This window comes from Rhinolophus ferrumequinum, chromosome X (genome assembly GCF_004115265.2).
Source record: "Rhinolophus ferrumequinum isolate MPI-CBG mRhiFer1 chromosome X, mRhiFer1_v1.p, whole genome shotgun sequence".
NCBI lineage: Eukaryota > Metazoa > Chordata > Mammalia > Chiroptera > Rhinolophidae > Rhinolophus > Rhinolophus ferrumequinum.
In genome coordinates, this window is record NC_046284.1 from 79,448,691 (window position 1) to 79,468,818 (window position 20,128).

Consider the following 20,128-nt stretch of genomic DNA (forward strand, 5'->3'; position numbering starts at 1 on the left):
CTCTGCCCTTAAGGAAGTTGGAGTTCCTTACCTATGGAAGCATTGAAAAGTACATGCAACTCTCCTCCCATATAGAATGAAAGAAACACCTTTGGGGTTCAGGTTGTGTATAGATCGCAGGATTTGGTGTTGGCTTTGGGTTCAAATTATATTCCGCCATTTAACTGTGTGACCTTGGATGGTTCATTTAACCTCTTAGGACTTGACTTTCCTCAGGAAAATGGTAATCACACTAATCTCAGAGGTTTTGTGGTCTTATTTAATCTTCAAATGAGTAAAGTACCTGGTACATAGCAGGCATTCTAATGTTGGTTGTTCTCTTAAGGGCTAAATAAACAGGTGGAAATTGCCCTGGAAGTTCAGATAAGGGAGCCATGAAATCAGGAAGCTTTTCTGGCTCAAAAACGTCCTTAGGATTTGTGGACTCTATGTCGAAGGCAGCAACCCTATCTTCTTTTCCTTCCATTTTTTATTTTATGAAATAACTAACATCTATTATTATAATAGAAGTGTCTTCATCTTGTAGATGAGGAACTGAGGCTTAGAGAGGGGAAAGAACCTGCTTAAGATCAGATAGCTAGGAAGTAGTATAGTGTCCTGAAGCAAGCCATGTAGCATTTCACAGTTTTCCCAGTGCATTTTGTCAGCTCTGTCCTCTGTGGGCTCCCTGTTCTTTGCCTTTTCCCAGTCTGAGTGGAGGAAAGTTTGGTCCCTAAACTTAGAACTCTAGCTGAGTGTGTTCTGTGCTATAGAGCAGGTGGCCACTTGAGCACAGCCAGTGTGGAATAGCAGAAGCAGTGATGGTGGCAGCCCCTCCTGGAACTTTGCAATTGTGCATTGATTTGCTTTTAGGTGGGTGGCTGATGGGATCTCAGTGGGCCTCAGATGTTTGGGCACTGACGCAGTTTTGCACATAACTTCTCACACAGTTTTCCTCTTGAGGCTCCAGCCTTGCTTCCTGATCCTGGTCTGGGCTTCTGAAGTGGGTGATTATGTCACTAGTTTGTTTACTCAGATGCATGGGGTATGTGGGGAAAGGGTGCTCTGGGCTTCAGGATTTATCTTGTTTCCCCTCCCCTCCACAGACTTAAGACATAAACAGCCTTCACATGCAAAGAGAGGCAAAAGGGGGTTCTTTCATACATCCAGATGCTCCTGGTAATTAGGGAGGATTTTCTCAGAGGCAGATCTCTTCCCCTCACTGGACTCCAGTTTTCCAGTTTATGCTACTTAGATTCTATAATGCTCCACAGTCTGTTTCAGGGGTTTGTCTTATGTGGCTGGATAGAATCCACAGCCAGTGTCTTACAAACCGAAGTCTTACTCCCTCTAGGTATATGTGGCAGGTTCTAGGAGGTATGCAGAACTGTGGGATGAGTGATTTAGTATCTTGGACCATCAGTTTTAATTGTAGGTGCTATTTCATTATTAAACATAGAGATTTAAGGAGTAGAATGTAAAATCTGCACAAGTGATTAAGACTAAACCTGAGGCTTCAAAGAAATTCTGGCTTGCAGCCCTCTACTTGTATCTGCCCCCCTACCCTTGCTCCCTCCTTGTGCCCCCTGGGTATATGGCTTCATTGTTTTCTGCTGCTTATGGATTTCTTCCATGGCAGCTTTGAGAACTTCTAGCTCAGTTCAGCCAGGTGAGCTGGCTGTCTGGGGTCAAAGGAGGCCAAGAAAGTTTTGTGTTTTTTTCCCTCAGGGATGGAACCATTTCTCAGAGTAGAAGGATAGGATCCTAGTCACTGCAGCCACAAATGTTGTTCCTGGAACCAGGATCTAGGTATTCTCTCCCACTAGAAAATGAGGTTTCTCTTTCCTCTGGAGTGGTCTCACCTGGAAGCAAAGCAGGAAGCAAGCAAAGCTTGGCTTCATTTCCAAGTCTTGAGATTTCCTTATAGCTTAGGGTCCAGGGGTCATCTGTTTTATCCTTTGTTCTTTTTCAGTCTCAATTCTGACTTCAGACCATATTTCCTTCCCCCCACACCCTCACTTCCCTCACTTTGGGGCTTAAGTGGAGGCTGAGAGATGTTGCTCATCTCCAAGTGCTGGAGCCTAAGGAAGTGGAAAATTTATATGTATTTGATTTCTCTGTGTTCATAAGGGAAAGAGCAGTGCTCAGAGAGATTAAAATCCCCTACTGATCCTGATTTTCTTTTTTGATAGCGCTTTAGCTATTACTTTGTCCAACTTGTTCTCAGAGATACTCCTGATCCTGGAACTCTCTCTCATCACATTTCTACCCATCCCACTAGTGAACCAGACAACTTGGTGCAAAAAGAGGCTAAGTAGCTCACTCCTGGGACCTCTGGGACTGGTTACGTAGTCTGTGCCTGCCTCACTCCCTTTTAGTTCTGGTGTCTTTGAGCCTATACAGTTGGGCTATTGGTACAGACAAAGGCCAGTTGCTGCTCTACCAGTTCTGTTCCCCGTCTACCCCCCTCCACCTAGCATTCTGGCCCTAATTGTTCATCTCCAGTATCTTTAGTGTGTCTCTTTCTCTCCTGGGCTGAATTGTTTCTTGGAACTTACTTCTTCCCTTCTTCCCACTGATTGCATCTAGACACACTATTCTTTTGCAACCCTGTGGAAAATCATTAGAGCTGTTAATTGGGCCCCATTTTATATCTAGGATGAGATAAGAGGTGCTTTAAACAATCTTTCCTGTCCACACCCTCCACTCTATCCTCTGCAAAAAAAAGCCCATATCACATTTCAGCACGAGCATTTTGTATTCTCCATCTAAAACCTGCTGGCAATTCTTATTGCCTATTGACTTAGACTGAGGGACTCACCTTGCCATTGAATCCTGGAAGTCTTTTGATCTTTCCTCATCCCCTCACCCGTTTGTCTTTTCTAAACCTGTTCCTGATTACCCAAGTCAGCAAGAGGTAGGTGGGAAATGGGATTGTATTTCTTAGTCATTTAAAAATAACCTAATTAATGGAGTAATAGAACTTGAGAGAAGAAAGAGGCCATTTAAGCCACACCATTTGTAATAGATGGGGAAGCTGAGGTCCAGAGAGGGAAATGTGCTGCCTTGAAGTCACACAGCAAGTTGGAGAGAAAAACTGAGACTTTCAGGTTTCCTGATACCTGATTTAAGATATGAAAGGGAAGGATGACCACCAAGCATGCCCCAGTGAGCGGTGAAGGTTTTGATGACTTGGGAATATGGCTTCTTTCCAAAGTGGTTGTTGACTGCACCTAGTGGAAAGCCAGAAACCACATCTAGATGCAGGAGTGGTCAAGATTCATTATGTGGCTGGGAATCCAGGATAAAAGAGACAAAAGCAGTTAGTCAGTTGAGAACCCTAGAGCTCCTAAGCTCTTATGAGCCCTTGGCATTAGGAGATAGCATGCTAGAGAAGAAAGGATACAGGTTTTGGAGTCATACACATCCGGATTCTAGTCTAGGCTCTCCGGTTTTAGAAAGATTGCCTTCCTAAGCCTCAATTCCCTCACTTATAAAACGGAGATAATAGCTACATATCTCAGGGTTGTTAGTACCTGGCACATAATAGATACTTAATACAAATAAACTACTTTTTCCTTGGGGCCTCTGAAGCTCTAGATTGTAAACTCTGAGAGTGACTGTGGGGCTTGGCTTGGGATGCATAGTAGAAATTTTGTGGATACAGTGGAGGGGTGTGTGTGTATATGTGTGTGTGTGCACGCACTGAGGGGAGATAGTGATTTATTTACAGGGAAGGGCATCAACAACACTGCCTTCTTGTTCCCTGTTTCTATCTCCAGGTAAATATCTTCACCTCACCCTCCCCAATTCCACTGCCTGCCCCCCCCCCAAAAAAAAAGATAAAGAAGACTGCCTGATGCCAGCATGACCTCATTAAGATGTGGCTCAGCTACATTGCCTCCATCCCCAGTGGCAGGCATGCTGGGGTTGAGCTGCAAGCCAGAACCATTAACATGCTAATGTCAGGGAATGGAAAACAGATCCCATTTGTCTTCTCCTGGCTGGCCTCCCTTTCCTTCCCACTGCTCAGCCAAGAGGCCCAGAGCATCGGGGGCCCCTCAGCTACTACACGGAGGTACTCACCCTGTTTCCACCCTCATTCCCACTCTTAACTTGTGTGAGTGGTAATAGAAATCATGACTGGGCTCTAACCAGAGCTGGAAAGAAGCATCTCATCCCTCAGGCAGAACACAGCTTTCGGGTGTCACCGTCCCTGCTCTGTGTCCTCAAACATTCTTTCTTGGGGCACTGTAAATGGGACTCATTCTGAAGGGTGTGGGCATTATTCCTAGTTGATAAAGATAGAAGAGCAACCCAGGAGAACAAGATGCAGGAGTTAAGCCGACAATCTCTACCTTCAGCCTTTAATCTGTCCTTGGAGTGGGACACTGCATGGCATAATAGAAGGAGGGAAGCGGCAGAAAGCACTGGATTTTAATAGGTTTGAAGTCAAACAGACCTGACTCTGCTACGCACTAACTGAACCTTCAGTTCTCTGAACCTTATTTTTAATATCTGTAAAACAGGCCTAATTGTATTTACATCATAGGGCTATTGTGAAAATTAAAGGAGATAATGGTTAAAGTTATTGGTGTGTGGTAGTGCTCATAAGTAATAGATCCATTGCCTACCTCAGCAGAAGTACTTTGTACAGAGATGCTAATGTCACTTGTTGACTGCTGCCCGAATGTGTTTTCTTGCCAGACCCTGGGCACCTTATGTCCTTTAAAGTCAGCGACCAAGTTTGCTCCACTCTTGTGTCCTCTCTGCCTTCAATCAGTGGTTGTTTTGCGTTTTCTCTTCCAGGTGGTGAAAACTATTGGCCTGAGGGAAGTTTGGTTCTTTGGTCTGCAATACCAGGACACTAAGGGTTTCTCCACTTGGCTGAAACTCAATAAGAAGGTAACTGCTTACCCCACTCTGAGGTTTGGAATTTATTCCTCTGCCAGCTCTTGCTCAGAGGGTTAACGTGCTAGCTGGCAAATCCAGGGTACCTAGGGCTGTGTTTTTCACTGGGCAATCTGTTGCTCACTGGATCAGAATAAGAGCAGAGGACTCAGCTAAGGCAAAGCTCTTGGTTTGTCTCCACTTTGACTTCTCACAGAATGAATGGCCCGGGACCAAGGAGGAAGAGACCTTTCCTTTCCCATTGGGAGCTCTGTCTTAAACTTTGACTTGTTTTAGATCACAGCCATTAGTGGTTCTTCAGGAGGAGATTGATATCCCCCCCACCTTTCTTTTTCAAACTCAAGGGTCTTAGGAAATTTGTTAAAAACACAGTTACAGACTCTTGAACTGGAATCTCAGAGGTCTCATGATCTCTTGCCTAACCTGTCAACTGATGCCTGAACCCCAGACAGATGTGCTTTCTTGATTTTTCTATCTCAGTTGATCTCCAAATGGGATGATCTGGGTGTAGGTTCATTCAAGTAGCTTCTCTGCAGGAACATGGCAGTCCTTCATCTCAATATTCTCAAACTGGCTGAATTTGTCCTTGCAGGTCTCCATACTGTCCTGTGGCTTGTTTCCCTGATTGTGTCTAGGGAATGGGTGCCTCACCTGCTGGCAGAGTCTTGTTTTCTCAAAGAGTGGAGACTTTTGCTGGACAAATGTGGAACCATTAGGAGCCAATTTCAAGCTTTAAAAGACAATCTAGTTTGTTCTCTTACCTAAACAATTCCCAGGCACCAGTCACACATCCTGGTCTTTACTTTGCTAATTTATGAAGTTGGGGGAGCCTTAAAAGAAGAGATTTCTTAAGCCTCCCATTAAAATTTGCGGGCAGTTGTATGTATTGTCAGATAATGGTAGCATGGGGGCTTATGACAATCTTTATTTCAGATAGAAATCCCCAACAGAAAGCAATTGGGATTGGGTCCCCAATGAAAGTAATGTGTCTCTTTTCTAAATTACCAGGAGAGTTGCCCCCCAGCTTTTTGGGATTATCCAAATTGATGATCTTTCAGTATCTTCTCCCCACCCTACAGCCACTCCCCAACCCCAGAGTCTTGTTTTGAGAGCCCATAACTCCTTGCTGCTCCCAGGTGACTGCCCAGGATGTGCGGAAGGAAAGCCCCCTGCTCTTCAAGTTTCGGGCCAAGTTCTACCCTGAGGATGTATCCGAGGAATTGATCCAGGACATCACACAACGCCTGTTCTTCCTGCAAGTGAAGGAGGGCATTCTCAATGATGATATTTACTGCCCACCTGAGACTGCCGTGCTGCTGGCCTCCTATGCTGTCCAGTCCAAGTATGGCGACTTCAATAAGGAAGTCCACAAGTCTGGCTACTTGGCGGGGGACAAGTTGCTTCCACAGAGGTGAGGTGGTGCCTGGCTGTCTGCCCTGGCCAGAGGGGGCTGTGGCCCAAGGCTGTCCAATTCCTGTTACAAAGGGGTTGCCAGATCTGTTCCTCCCCACTAGGGTCTAGCTAAAGACCATGATGTTATGCTAGTCAGAGAGACATATTTGTTTCCCGGGCTCTCAAAATAAAAAAGCTTTTTCCCCCCTCTCTTTGCCTGATTGCAGGACTTCGTTACCCTAGAAAGAGGTTCTTATATAGAAAACCAGAGATGGATTGATCTTTCCCCTCCTCCCTGGTTCCAATTTTCTCAATCCTTTTCACTGATTTAGACTTTTTACTTCAGAGATTCACAGAGGAGAGAGAGAAATATGTAAGCCAGAGACATGGGGAGCTTAAACAGTCTTTTAATATTGATCACCAGTATACAGAACTTCTGCTTTTATAAACTTTGAACACTCTCAGACACTATTTTTGTTTTAGCACCTCAACAACACACAAAATGAATAAGGCAGGAATTATCCTTTTCTCCTGGGTAAGGAAATAGTGGTGCAGGGGTGCTTTCTCTGACTTGGCCCGATATCCCACAGTTCATTTGAGGCATAGCCAAACCTGGAACTCTTGTCTCTTGATTTTTTAATCCAGGGTTTTTTCTCACTGCATCCAGTGGCCATTTTCGTAGGCTTCCTTCATCCTAGGAGTCTCAGTCCCACTGGAGCTGTGGCATATACACAACTCATCCCTAAAGGTATTAGGGATAGTGGTTGTGCCCTGGGACTCCACCTGAGTTGCTGCCATGATGTCTGTGATGGTATATGTGAAACAAGTCTTATTTATGATCTAACAGATCTGAGAAGTTGAGCCTGTTAGTTTCTCCCAAAGCCATTTGGGCTCAGTTTTCTGTTTTATAGCCACAGGCTGTAATCTCATCCCTGAGCAATATTCTCAAAAACACAAACTGTTGGTCTCACAAGGGTCTAGGGGAGAGTGTGCATGCCTCTGTAAGGCCCGTTTCTACTTTTAGTACCACAAGACAGCACAAACTCTTGATACGTTACTGTTTTGCTTGGGGACCACAGCACATTACTGAATTTTCTGGTTAAAGGTACAAAGGAAAGTGTCCCCATTGATTTTCTTGGTCACTCTTTCTTGTATCTCTCCTACCTCTCAGGCAGTTCCCTATGTCTATGTAATACCTCTAGCTGTAATTTCAGTCTGCTTTCAGTGTGACCTCAGTGGGCTGATTCCACAATGTCTTTGAATCAACCCCTTAGAGAGCTAAGTGGGCATTCCTTAACCCCTGCAATTTGGGCTTTGTGCTTTCAACTACTCACTACCCACTGTCTTTTCAGGGTCCTGGAGCAGCACAAACTCAACAAGGACCAGTGGGAGGAGCGGATCCAGGTGTGGCATGAGGAGCACCGGGGCATGCTCAGGTAAGGCTGTCCTAGGAACTGTGGACCTCCACTGCCCTTGCCGGGCAGTTGGTTCTAGGGAGATAAAAGACAGAGGACTAGGAACACTGGAGGATGTTGGGGAGAGAGAGACAGGAATGCAGTGTAGAGGAGAATTTAGAGACAGAGGCTAATCAGAACTGTTATAAAAGCTATATTTTTGTGAACAATGACAACTGATAGCCCAAGCAGTTTTGACCATAAAGAAATGGAGGGGCCTTCAGGATCCCTAGGGAGCTTCTGGGCTACCGGGGACTCCTCCCCAAGAAAGAAACAGGGAATGAGCTCTCTAAACATGGCATACCATTTGGGGGCTGTCTAGTTGAGGAGCAAGTCTTGTTGTTTTGCCATCACCACCCTGTCTGAGCTCTGCTAAGAACATGTCTGTATAAGGCTTCTATGGTAGCTAACATGCTAGAGGCCAACAGGGTTCTGACCACCCTTATTACCCTTGGGAACTTCGGACCTCAGACTCCATGTTGTACTATGTTCACCATCATCTGTTTACCTTCCATCCCCTTTCCCACCCCTAATGGCAAGATACTTTTCAGAAGTGCAGAGCAGATAGGCTTTTTATCTCCCTAGGTCTGATTCACAGGCTCTCCTTTATAACCTCCCACAACTCCCACTCTGTTGTTTAGGGAAGATGCTGTCCTGGAGTATCTGAAGATTGCTCAGGACCTGGAGATGTACGGTGTGAATTACTTCAGCATCAAGAACAAGAAAGGCTCAGAGCTGTGGCTGGGGGTGGATGCCCTGGGCCTCAACATCTATGAGCAGAATGACAGGTATAGCTCAGAGCTCTCTCAGTTTATTTGGACCACTCTTACACTTACGGCTCACCACAGAGTAGGACTGTACCTCTTCGGTCCCACCTGGGTACCTAGTTTAAACCAGCCCAGGTAATTGTACTACCTCCCTCAGGCCTCTAAATCTTGCATTGACTAGACTTACACCTGTTCACTATGGTAGCACTGGCTACAGGTGGCTATTGAGCACTTGAAATGTGGCTACTCTGAATTGAGATGTGCTGTAAGTATGAACTATACACCAGACTTTGAAGACTTAGTGTGAAAAACAATGTAAAATGTCTTGATGTTTTTTGAAGGATTGATTTACATGTGTAAATGCTAGTATTTGGATATACTGGGTTAAATGAACTGTTATAACAATTAATTCCACCTATTTTTATTTACTTTCATGTGGCTACTAGAAAATTTTAAATTACATGTGTGGCTCTCATTATATTTCTGTTGAACAGCATTGGCCTAGAACCTACTTTTTCAGGATTTGTAATTAAGCCCTCTCCTATATGATGATTAAGTGCCATTTGGCCTATAATCCCTCTTGCTACCTTATCTCACTTGCTTATTTTCTCCCACCTTGGTCTGCTCTTGGTGAGGCTGGAGATCAATAAATTATTGTCCCATGTAACTTCTGAATCTTGGGCTTATCATTTACCTTCTCCTCCACTTTTACAATCTTAGTAGGTGGAAGAGCCCAGTTAAATACGGCTGGGGATTCTGTGACAGATTATTATAAGGACCATGCCACAACAAAAAATATAATAAAACGAACCTCAGAGGTTGGGACAAGGAATAATATGTTGGTTGTGGTATCAGGAGGTCCGTTGTGCACCCTCAATGCTGGCCACTAACCTGGTGGCACGTGATGACACTAGCTGAGTGGCACTGAATCTATCTCCTTAAAGGAGAAGTTGGTGGTGGGTAGGGCAAGGCACCAACCCTCTATGTCCTTCTTGTTTTTCTTTTTTACCCTTGTCCTGATGTTCTTGGTCTCCATTTCTACAGACTGACTCCCAAGATAGGTTTCCCTTGGAGTGAAATCAGGAACATCTCTTTCAATGACAAGAAATTTGTCATCAAGCCCATTGACAAAAAAGCCCCGGTAAGTGATTCCTGCCCCTGGCCAAGACAGGTACTTGCCCAGCCTGGAAAATGCTAGGGGCAAACAGGTCATTGTATTTTCCTCTCCCTTTTCTGGCTTTTGTGTGTGTGTTGGGGCAGGGGGGGGGGGGCGAGCAGGAGGCACAAAAGGAGATTGGTGATGGAAGGGGATGTCGATACCAAGAAATGGCTAGGAGGCATCCTGTGCCTGGTGCCACCCTGCTACTTATGTCTCAGGAGAAGCACAGATGAGAGAGAGCCACAGGCAGTCTAAGTGCTGCCCCTTAGCCACTATCTTTTGCTCTCCTGAGGCTCTGGGGTAGAAACAGAGAGTGTATCTGTCTTATCTTTTTTAAAGCCTCTAGATCCCAGAAAGTGGAAACTGTTCATATGCTTGAGTTATCTTTAATTGTGGAGAAAGGACAGAGCCAGAAGTCCAGATCCAAAGAAGATCCTCCAATCTTGCTTTTTGGTATAACTTTGCTGCTGTCCTCTCAAGACTTCTCTCCAGAGCAACCCAAGAACAAGAATGTGCTTTAGGTCCAGTCATTCCTCTAACATGCCTGCCACACTTCTCACCTACTCAGTTGCCTGTGGCTGACAGGACTGGAAAGGTGGTGATTGGGAGTAGGATAGAAAACTGAGATGAGGGTCTCCTCTTCTGGTGTACCTCATCTTTAACAAGGGCCAGTGGCCATGCTGAGCCAGACCCTTCTAATGAGGCCTCAACCATTCTACTCCAGGCCTGAACTTTCCCTGCTAGGTACTTTATATACGTTGTCTCCTTAAACCCTCAACAACATTGTTAAGTAGGTAGTAGCATACCTGTTTTATGACTGATGAAATTGTGGTTCACAGAGATGGAGTGATTTGCCTAAGATCACACAGCTAAAAGTGGTAGAGCTGCAATTTATACCTAGGTAATTGGACCTCTAGAGCTTGTGCTCCTTCCGCTGTACCCCAAGCTACATCAGATGATAGCAGTCTGGGTTCAGTGGGCAGAGGACTTGGTGGTTAGCCCGTCAGCTGGTGACCTTGGTCCAGTGGTATCTGTAGTAACAAACTCAAACTCACTGGATTTTTGTGTGTGCGTGTGCGCGTGCATACACACATGTGTGTTTACTGCTGTTGTGTTCAACTTTTAATCAGAAAAAGATAAGTAAAGCCAGCTGAGATCAAGGGCTTATTTAAAAAGCAAAAACAACCAGGACAATTGATGTTCAGGAGATTTATATATTCTTGTATTTATTTACAACTTGACTTATTCCAAAAAGGATTTGAGAGCATGGGTCTAAGATATGCTTTTAGAAGATTATAGAAACAGTCCAGCCACTGATACTGCACTCACCAGCATATTATTCAGGAATTATTGGGCCTCGAAGAGACCCAGAAGGGTCCCTAATTAGCAGATAAAATGAGTTTCTGTCTTTCAACTGGATTTAGGGTATTTTAAAATGCAAAGGTTGAAAGAAATTGTGGTTTGGTATAAAGAACACTGGTTTCAGTCAAGAAACCTGGGCTCTAGTCCTGGGTCTGCCACTAACCTGCTTGTTTGACCCTGGGCAAGTCACTTCACCGCTCTGATAATTATCCTTCCTATCTGTAGTAGAAAATTAGGTTAAATAATATTTCCAGTGCTTTTGGATTTAGCTTTTCAGAAGGCAAAAGCTCGCCTTCATCTGTCCTTCCAAACGTTTTCTGATTATTGATTTCCCACCAGGACTTTGTCTTCTATGCTCCACGGCTGCGGATTAACAAGCGGATCTTGGCCCTGTGCATGGGGAACCATGAGCTATACATGCGCCGTCGCAAGCCCGACACCATCGAGGTGCAGCAGATGAAGGCACAGGCCCGGGAGGAGAAGCACCAGAAGCAGATGGAGCGGTAGGTGCTGTGGAGCTGGAGTGAGGACCAAGGCCAGGGCAAGGAAGCTTCTCAAATGTGCCAAGCCTGCTAAAAGCAGGTCATGAAGCCATCCCAGGACTGGCGGGGGGTGGGGAGGGATAGAGAGAGAGAGAGAGAATGAGAATGAATGAGTTGTACAGCAATTACGCTCCCTCTAGGAAGCAGGCATCAGAAACCTAGGATTTCAGAGGCTCATAGGAGGGAGGGGCATTTCATAGTTCCCCATTGTCCATGACCCTTATGCCATTGATCTTCTAGGTAGACTCTGAGTTGCTCCAGGCTATCAGCCCAGTATGGTGGCAGTAGCAGAAGGTTCCATGCACATTTAATCTGGACTAGAGGGTTTTTTTGACCAGAACCACCAGAATTTTCCCTACAAAGCCCATATGCATTGGAGGCCCCTGCAAGACTCAGCAGCATCAGCATCAACTTGGGAACTTGTTAGAAAGGCAGGATCTGAGACCCTGTCCCAGACCTATTGTTTCATAATATGTATCAAGATCCTAGGCAATCAGTTTTCCAAAGAAGATATGCAAATGGCCAGCAGGCACATGAAAACATCTTTAGTCATTAGAGAAATACAAATCAAAACTACAGTGAGATACTACTTCATACTTACTAATATGTACATTATAAATAAAAACAAAACAACAGCTGTTGGCAGGATGTGGAGAAATTGGAACTCATACATTGCTGGTGGGAATGTAAAATGGTTCAGCTGCTGTGAAAAGGAGATTGGTGGTTCCTCAATAAGTTAAACATAGAATTACCATATGATCCTACAATTCCACTCCTGGGTATATACTCAAAAGAATTGAAAACAGGTGTTCAAACAAGTACATGTACTCATGTGTTCATAGCAGTGTTATTTACAATAGCCAAAAGGTGGAAACAGCCCAAATGTCCATCAATGGATGAATGGATAAATTGTGTATCCATATAATGGAATATTATTCAACCATATAAAGACATGAAGTACTGATACATATTACAGTGTGGATGAACCTCTAAAACATTATGATAAATGAAAGAAACCAGATACAAAAGGTCACATATCGTATGATTCCATTTATACGAAATATCCAGAATAGTTAAATCTATAGAGACAGAATGCAGTTTGGTGGTTGTCAGGTGCTGGGGGAGAGGAGATGGGAAGAAACTGCTTAATGAGTATGGGGTTTTACTTTGAAGTGATGAAAATGTTTTAGAACTAGACAGAGGTGGTAGTTACACAGCATTGTGAATGTGCTAAATTCCACTGAATTGTTTACTTTAAAATGGTTAATTTTATATTATGTGAATTTCCCCTCAATAAGTTATTTAGAAAATAAGATCCCAGGTGATTCCGATGCATGTCATAAAGAATTTGAAACTTCAGGAGGCTTCTAATCTGGCAGGGTGGAAAATGACACCATGTTTGAGAGGTTAGACACCAAGATTCACATTTATTTTAAAAAAATAAAATGTGCTGAGATTGGTGTCAGTTTCTAGAGCTGGATCTGGTAGGAATCTGCCCTCAAGGACCTCACAGTCTAATAGGAGAAAGAGGAAAAGCACTATGTACCTAATTGTTCAAGGTAAAAATGTGGTGTCAATTCATTCACTCAATAAATACTTATTGAGCAGTGAAAAAAACAAACAAAAATCTCTGCTCTCATGAAGCTGTCATTTAGTGCAAAGAGACAGACAGAACAAATAAGAAAAGTATACAGTTGACCTTAAATGGACAGCCAGATATTTCTCCAGCAAAAGGTTTATTTGGGAACAAGAGAAAGTCGCAATTTGGGAAATATAGTCTAGTGGCGAAGCACACTCAAGTCCCCAGAAACAAAGACGAGTGATGCTCTTTTATGGACTTGGGAGGGGCTATTGTAAACAAAGAGTCCATTGGAGGAAACTGAAAGTTTGAAATATAATGAGTTTTCATTGGCTGAGTTATGGTGGTCTCCGATTGGCTGAGCTGTTACCGGGCAAGGAGGAATCTTTTCTTCTTTCCCCTGAGGTAGTAAAGTAGCATCACTTCCTGTTGGAGATGCAAGGTATGTCTCTTCCTGTTGGGGTCAGTAGTGTGCGTTGAATGACACATGGGTGAGAGTTCTCTTTTCTAGCCTCCCGACTCAGTTTTTTTATTAAATTTATTGGGGTTAACATTGGTTAATAAAGTTACAGATTTCAAGTGTACAATTCTATAATATATTATCTGTATATTGCTTTGTGTGTTCACCACCCAAAGTCGGTTCTTCCATTACCACATATTTGACCTCCTTTACCCTTTTCTACCTCCTCCCTCCCCCCTTTCCACCTCCTCCCTCCCCCCTTCCCTCTAGTAACCACTAAAATTGTTGTCTGTGTCTCTGAGTTTTTGTTTGTTTTAAATGAGATTTCTGTTTATTAATTTTCACAGTAAGAAGTGCTATGGAGAAAAATAACAGGGAGGAAGGATGGGGAAAAGGATAGATCAAGAATTCTGAGGGCTCAGAGAGAGAAAAGACATCTAACCAAGGGAGAAAAGGTCTGCTGGAAGAGGTGCTGGGGCAAGAAAAAAATACTTATTCTAGATTTACAACAAACTCTGGGGAAAAGGAGCCTAGAGTTGGGCTTCAGAGGGCTAGCAGAGTTAGACCTGAGGACCAATGCCCTAGCAATAGAGATCACCAGACTTGAAGCACAGTATCCCAGCACAGAGCCAAAACTTGTCTTCTTATAACTCCACGAGGTTACCAAAGCAGGACTTATTGGCCATTTTACAGAAGGAGTACTGAGAACAAGCACAAAGAAGTGACATAGCTAAGGTCATCCACTGGTTACCCACTGGTTAGTGGTAGAACTGGAAGTCCACGTTGGATCTCCTGACTGGGACAAACTGGCAGGGCCTTGAGCACACTAGCCCATGTGGGGCTATGGTTTGAGGACAACGGTGTTGAGATAAGGTAGAATAGTCCCAACTCACAAGCCCTGGTTGTGTTATATCAGTGGGGGCTGAGGGTCCAGGGCCAGGGAGCCTTGGGGATCTCAGGACTTCCATGTGGCCTTGCTATCGTGCTTTATCTGTCTTTCTCCTCCTCCTTTTCTAGTGCTCTGCTGGAAAATGAGAAGAAGAAGCGTGAGATGGCAGAAAAGGAGAAGGAGAAGATTGAACGGGAGAAGGAGGAACTAATGGAGAAGCTGAAGCAGATTGAGGAACAGACTAAGAAGGCTCAGCAAGGTGAGGCTTGGAGTCAACTTGGAGTCTAGGTTTTTCCATAGCCTTACTCTGAGCTGGAGACCCTTCTGCCTGAGCTTCAGACTCAGGCTGCATAATCCAGATGTGGCTACAGAATAGATGAAGGATGGGGCAAGAAGAAGAGTGTCTAGAGCTTTCTGCCTGCTGTGTCCTGGGGTAAAACACTTCCAGGAAGGAAGCTAGGTGTGTCTTCTTCATCTCTGTGCTCTTCACTTCCTTTTCCTTACCTCCTTTTCCCAGAACTGGAAGAACAGACCCGTAGGGCTCTGGAACTTGAACAGGAGCGGAAACGTGCCCAGAGTGAGGCTGAAAAACTGGCCAAAGAGCGTAAAGAAGCTGAAGAGGCCAAGGAGGCTCTGCTGCAGGCCTCTCAAGACCAGAAAAAGACCCAAGAACAGCTGGTAAAGCTACAAAATGGGCTGGGGTTGTGGGACCTGAGTTTTCTCCCCTTTCTGCTTATCTATTCATAGTTACCTCTGCCTGCAGGGCTTGCTTTTTCCAGCAGGGTACCACTCTACAGGCCTCCGGCAGATAATTCATTCAGAAACAAGCTGAGAAGTCACTGGTGTGGCCTAGAAACCATTGCATACAGTCTTCCCTAACCCTTACTTTTATTCTATTTTCTTAGCTTTTGATGATCTGAGCTGATGACCTGACAAAGGAAAGGGAGGGAAGAAAGAAGTGAAGGGATTCACAGTTGATTGGCTGCCTACTGTGTGTTACAAACTATGTTAGCAACTTTTCCCTTTTCCTTACTTTCTTATTTCCTCTCCCAAATAACCCAGTGGGATTAATTTATATGGTGTAATATGCCCAGATAAAGAAATTAGCACACCGAGAGGTTTAAAGACTTGCCAAAAGTCACACAGTTGTGGCTGAGTAAGGATGAGAACCCGTTGTGCCTCTTTTTGAAGGGTTTGCTCCCTAAAATCGTACATAAAACTACATGCCTGTCCTTTTTTCAGGGGAGGAGGTTGAGCATCCATACTTTCTTCATACTTTCCAAGGGTTCTGTGACTCAGAAGTGAAGAATCTGTGGCCCCAAATTCTTGACATAATGCTCTTCCCCACACTGCTTGCAGTGGGAGTGCACTAAGTGGGAGAGAACTAAGACCTAATTCTCAGGGAAAAGCTTCCTCTGGGAGATTTGCCCCAGGTGTGAGGGTGTGCACAAGTTTTTTCTCCTTATTCAGATCACCCTGTGACACTTGAGTGTCTTTCCTATACTTGTCCTGGGAAGAGTCTTAGTGGAGCCATGAGCATTCTAGCATAACAGGGAAGTGTCTGCTACTTCAGGCAGTGACACAGTGATCTCTAAAGCCCTAACTGTGCACTCTTCAGTGGGTAATACTGAGGGGGGTTAGGGAAGGGAGATAAAGGGAGGGTGGTGGGAGAGGTGAGGAAGAGACAGAGGACATGGCTATTTGTCTTCCGGATGTCTGTGATCTAGGTGGCAAGCTCTGACTTATAAGGAAATGGTTTGGAGTTAATAGGGTACGATAGTAGATCTGAGAATGGGAGTGGTCCTCCAGGCTTCCTGGAGGAGGTGTGGTAAAAAGACCCTCCAGGGCAGCAAGCAAGTGGAGCAGCGGTTCCCTCTTGGTTCCCCAGGGGAACTGAGGTTGAAGACACCTGGGTCCCGAAGACCAGAAGGCCCAGCTCTCACAAGCTTCCAATTTATCCATAGGCCTTGGAAATGGCAGAGTTGACAGCTCGGATCTCCCAGCTGGAGATGGCCCGACAGAAGAAAGAGAGTGAGGCTGTAGAATGGCAGCAGAAGGTAAGACACAGTGCCCAGAGCAGAGCATTGAGGAAAAGGGTACCACATGCATAAGTTACAGTTCCTTATATTTCTTAAGCTTGGGTTCCTTCCCCCTTCCATCCTCCCTTGATCCTCCCTTGACAGAAAGCATCATGGGAGAAGGAGCTCAAGGCTTTGTCAAATAACTTTGAAGAATTCTCCAGTAGTCCGGGGAAATTGGTAGAATTGCTCCTATTGTATAGCTGAGGAAACTTAGGATCAGGCAGACAAAGTGATTTGGCCTACCTGGTGCCTGCTTCCTGCTGGGCTGTTCTAGGCACACACATGATGCTGCAAGTTAGTTTGTTCTGACTGCTGGTCCTTGTCTTCTTCTGTTACTGGATAGGCTCAGATGGTACAAGAAGACTTGGAGAAGACTCGTGCCGAGCTGAAGACTGCCATGAGTACTCCTCATGTGGCAGAGCCTGCTGAAAATGAGCAGGATGAGCAGGACGAGAATGGGGCAGAGGCCAGCGCCGACCTGAGAGCTGACGCCATGGCCAAGGACCGCAGTGAGGAGGACCGTACCACTGAAGCGGAGAAAAATGAGCGTGTGCAGAAGCACCTGAAGGTACTGAGGCAGGGCCAAAGGGTCAGGGAGACCATGTGCATTGACTTAGTAGCCCATGGTCTTTCCTAGATCATCATGGGAAGATAGGTTGGAGGAACCTGTCTCAGTATGGGAGACTTTCAAATGAGAGCTTTAACAGTGGACACCCCTTACTTACTAATCAGACCCTGAGCCACCTCTTCCTTTTTTTTTGCCCCATCCTCCACCATAACTCCATTTACCTCTTATATTCAGAAGTATGTAACTGATACAATTCCTACCTGAATCTTTGGTACATTGTTCTACTGTCAGAGAGTATTTGTTATCAGTTGGTCCCCTAAGTTTGTGTTTTTTATTTTATTCTTGCCCCATTGCAGTCCTAATAGGGCTGCAAAAGGCTCTCAAAATGTGTGTGTGTGTGTGTGTGTGTGTGTGTGTGTATGTATGTGTACAAAGGGGGAGAGAGAGAGAGAGGAGCGAGAAGTAGAGAAGGGAAAAACTGATTAAATTGGGGGAGGTAAAATGAAAGGAAGCCATTAACCCCTCATGCCCTTGCACCCTCACAGGCCCTTACTTCAGAGCTAGCCAATGCCCGCGATGAGTCCAAGAAGACTGCCAATGACATGATCCATGCTGAGAACATGCGACTGGGCCGAGACAAATACAAGACCCTGCGCCAGATCCGGCAGGGCAACACCAAGCAGCGCATCGATGAGTTTGAGTCCATGTAATGGGCACCCAGCTTCTAGGGACTCCTCCTCCCTTCTTCCTTGCCCCCATACTCCTATACTCTTGCCTAACTCACACTGTGCTGAAGCCACTAACTAGAGCAGCCCTGGAGTCATGCCAAGTGTTCAGTATAACCATGGGACCAAACCTAGCCCCTCAGCCCTCACTCAATTCCCTGGGCAAAAAATGGCTCACTTTGGTGCCAATGGGACTCTCTTCCCTCTCTGTCCCATTCAATCTAGTTTGCTAGAAAAGACCACTTCCCAGCTCAGAGGCACTTCTCACTTGACTTGGGAAATATCCCCACATTTACGGTTGTTCTGCAGGAGTCTAGTGTGGAGTAGGTTGAAAACCAGCCCCCACCACTGCCTTCCTCTTCAAGGTCTTGTGATTTGAAGAATTGGAGCATCACAGGGTTTAGGGAAGGAGGCAGGGTCCTGGCTACGTGCTCTAAGATGTCAACTGACCTAGGATTAGGCCTCCCAATGCCCATTCCTTCTAGAGTTATTTAGGCTTTGTAATGATTGGAGGCTAAAAAGATATTCAGTCATTCTCTCTACCTCCCAGATTGGGCCTGTTAAAAACTCAGTCCCAATAAGCCTTGTTCCCGACTTCGGGGACTCAGTTTCTCCCCAGGAGATGGGGAGACAGTGCCTTCAAGAGGCTTCACCAACACCTTAGAAGGCCATTCTCCCTTCTATTCAGGCAAGGATGTGTATAGTAAGATCCTTCCCTCAATGCCTTATGGGAGCCTAGGGCTGTTTCAAGTGAACTCTATGGGCAGAAGTATCCCTGACTATTCTGGGTTCCTCCTCACTTCTTGGAATTTGCCCCTGCTCATTCCAATCCCGGAATCCCCTCCTGCTACAACAGTAGGGATGGTTACCCAAAACTCCACCCAGCCCCATCCAGGACTCTTGCCAGAGGGAGGAAATGTTCACACCTGGTTTCAGTATTTTCCTTGTCAGGGGTCACAGGTCATTTCTCCCATCACAGATACTTGGGCCACAGCTCCTGCTTCAGGGCCTTCCAGGCCTTGGTATGATGAGCCCTGGAGATTGATGCCAGTTGGCCAGTTGGTGAATGAATACAAGAAGCTGAGTATAGTGAGAAAAGCCCATGGCCTGAATCCCACAGTTTACTTGACCCCCTAATAGCCCCTTCCTATCGTTCCCCTGCAAGGTGGTGACTGGGCCTTGCCTCTGTTTGACAAACCTCTAACCCAGGTCTTGCCACTAGCTGTGTGGTCCCTTGGAGCTATAAACCAGAGAACTGTTGGGGGCTCTGGCCTGGTCCCTTCCACAGCCCCACCCCTTGCTCTCAACCTAGGAGCAACCTCTTCTTCCTCTCTGTTGCATGTGTGCTCTTTTTTTTTTCTACCAGTATTATATATTCTAGTGGCATCTAACTCAATATTGATTTCTGCAATTCTTGCTAATGCACCCTTAGAAAATATTAGTCTTGGGGCAGAATCATTTTGGCCTAATTCCCTTACTACTCCTATACCCGGGAAGCATATACTATATTATAAAAGAGTATTTTGCCAGAAACATTCATGTAAGAAGCTTTCAGTATTAGTGATGTCACTTGTCACTATAGGTCATACAATCCATTTTTAAAGTACTTGGCATTTGGTTTTATTATTCCTTTTTCGCCTTCTCCCCAGAGTTCAGTCCCCAAGGGGCTATACTGACCCTGCATGCAGTGCCCCTAGCCCAGAGCCCATGGCTTCGATCCCTCCATCCTCTCCCCCACCCCGCCTGACCCTGGGGAGTTTTATGTGCATTGCTGTGAATTATATTGATACTCCCTTGGCGATATGCCCTATATTGGCTAAATTCAAACCTGGAATTTTGGGGCAATCTAGCTGCCTTAAAAGCAGTAACCCATCCCCAGGGAGGCTGGGGAGAAATGTTAGATTTTGTATTCAGGTTTTTTTTGTGTGTATTTTTTTGGAGTTTAAAAATTGTTTTTTGGAGGGAGTCATGCTCTATGTTCTATTTCAGTGCCAATAAAATTTAGGAAAACTTCACTGTGACTCAATGTTTCTTTGTGGTATCAGTGGGTAGCTGTAAGATACTTCACTGTAATTTTCACTCTAGACCACCTTCCTATCCCTAGTTTCAATTCATTCTCACTTCAGTCCTTTGGGGAGTGGATATGACTATCCTCATTTTATAGAGGAGGGAATGGATTCGCAAAAGTAGAATAACTGTCCAACGGTATGGGACTGTCTGACTTAATAGTCTATCCCCTTTCCATGGCTCCAGACCAACT

At 45.1% G+C, this 20,128-nt stretch overlaps 1 protein-coding gene across 1 annotated transcript in view; it reads left to right on the forward strand.

The window, feature by feature from the left end:
* The window catches only part of MSN (moesin), a 67,753-nt gene extending 47,872 nt beyond the window's left edge, over positions 1 to 19,881 (forward strand). Inside the window, exons 3-13 of the mRNA XM_033107654.1 lie at positions 4,789 to 4,884; positions 6,027 to 6,301; positions 7,635 to 7,718; positions 8,378 to 8,524; positions 9,548 to 9,644; positions 11,364 to 11,527; positions 14,623 to 14,753; positions 15,012 to 15,172; positions 16,459 to 16,551; positions 16,919 to 17,143; positions 17,689 to 19,881. Coding sequence (XP_032963545.1) covers positions 4,789 to 4,884; positions 6,027 to 6,301; positions 7,635 to 7,718; positions 8,378 to 8,524; positions 9,548 to 9,644; positions 11,364 to 11,527; positions 14,623 to 14,753; positions 15,012 to 15,172; positions 16,459 to 16,551; positions 16,919 to 17,143; positions 17,689 to 17,853 — 1,638 coding nt within the window. The 3' untranslated portion in view covers positions 17,854 to 19,881. The remainder of the gene's footprint in view (positions 1 to 4,788; positions 4,885 to 6,026; positions 6,302 to 7,634; positions 7,719 to 8,377; positions 8,525 to 9,547; positions 9,645 to 11,363; positions 11,528 to 14,622; positions 14,754 to 15,011; positions 15,173 to 16,458; positions 16,552 to 16,918; positions 17,144 to 17,688) is intronic.
* Positions 19,882 to 20,128: the final 247 nt, after the last annotated feature.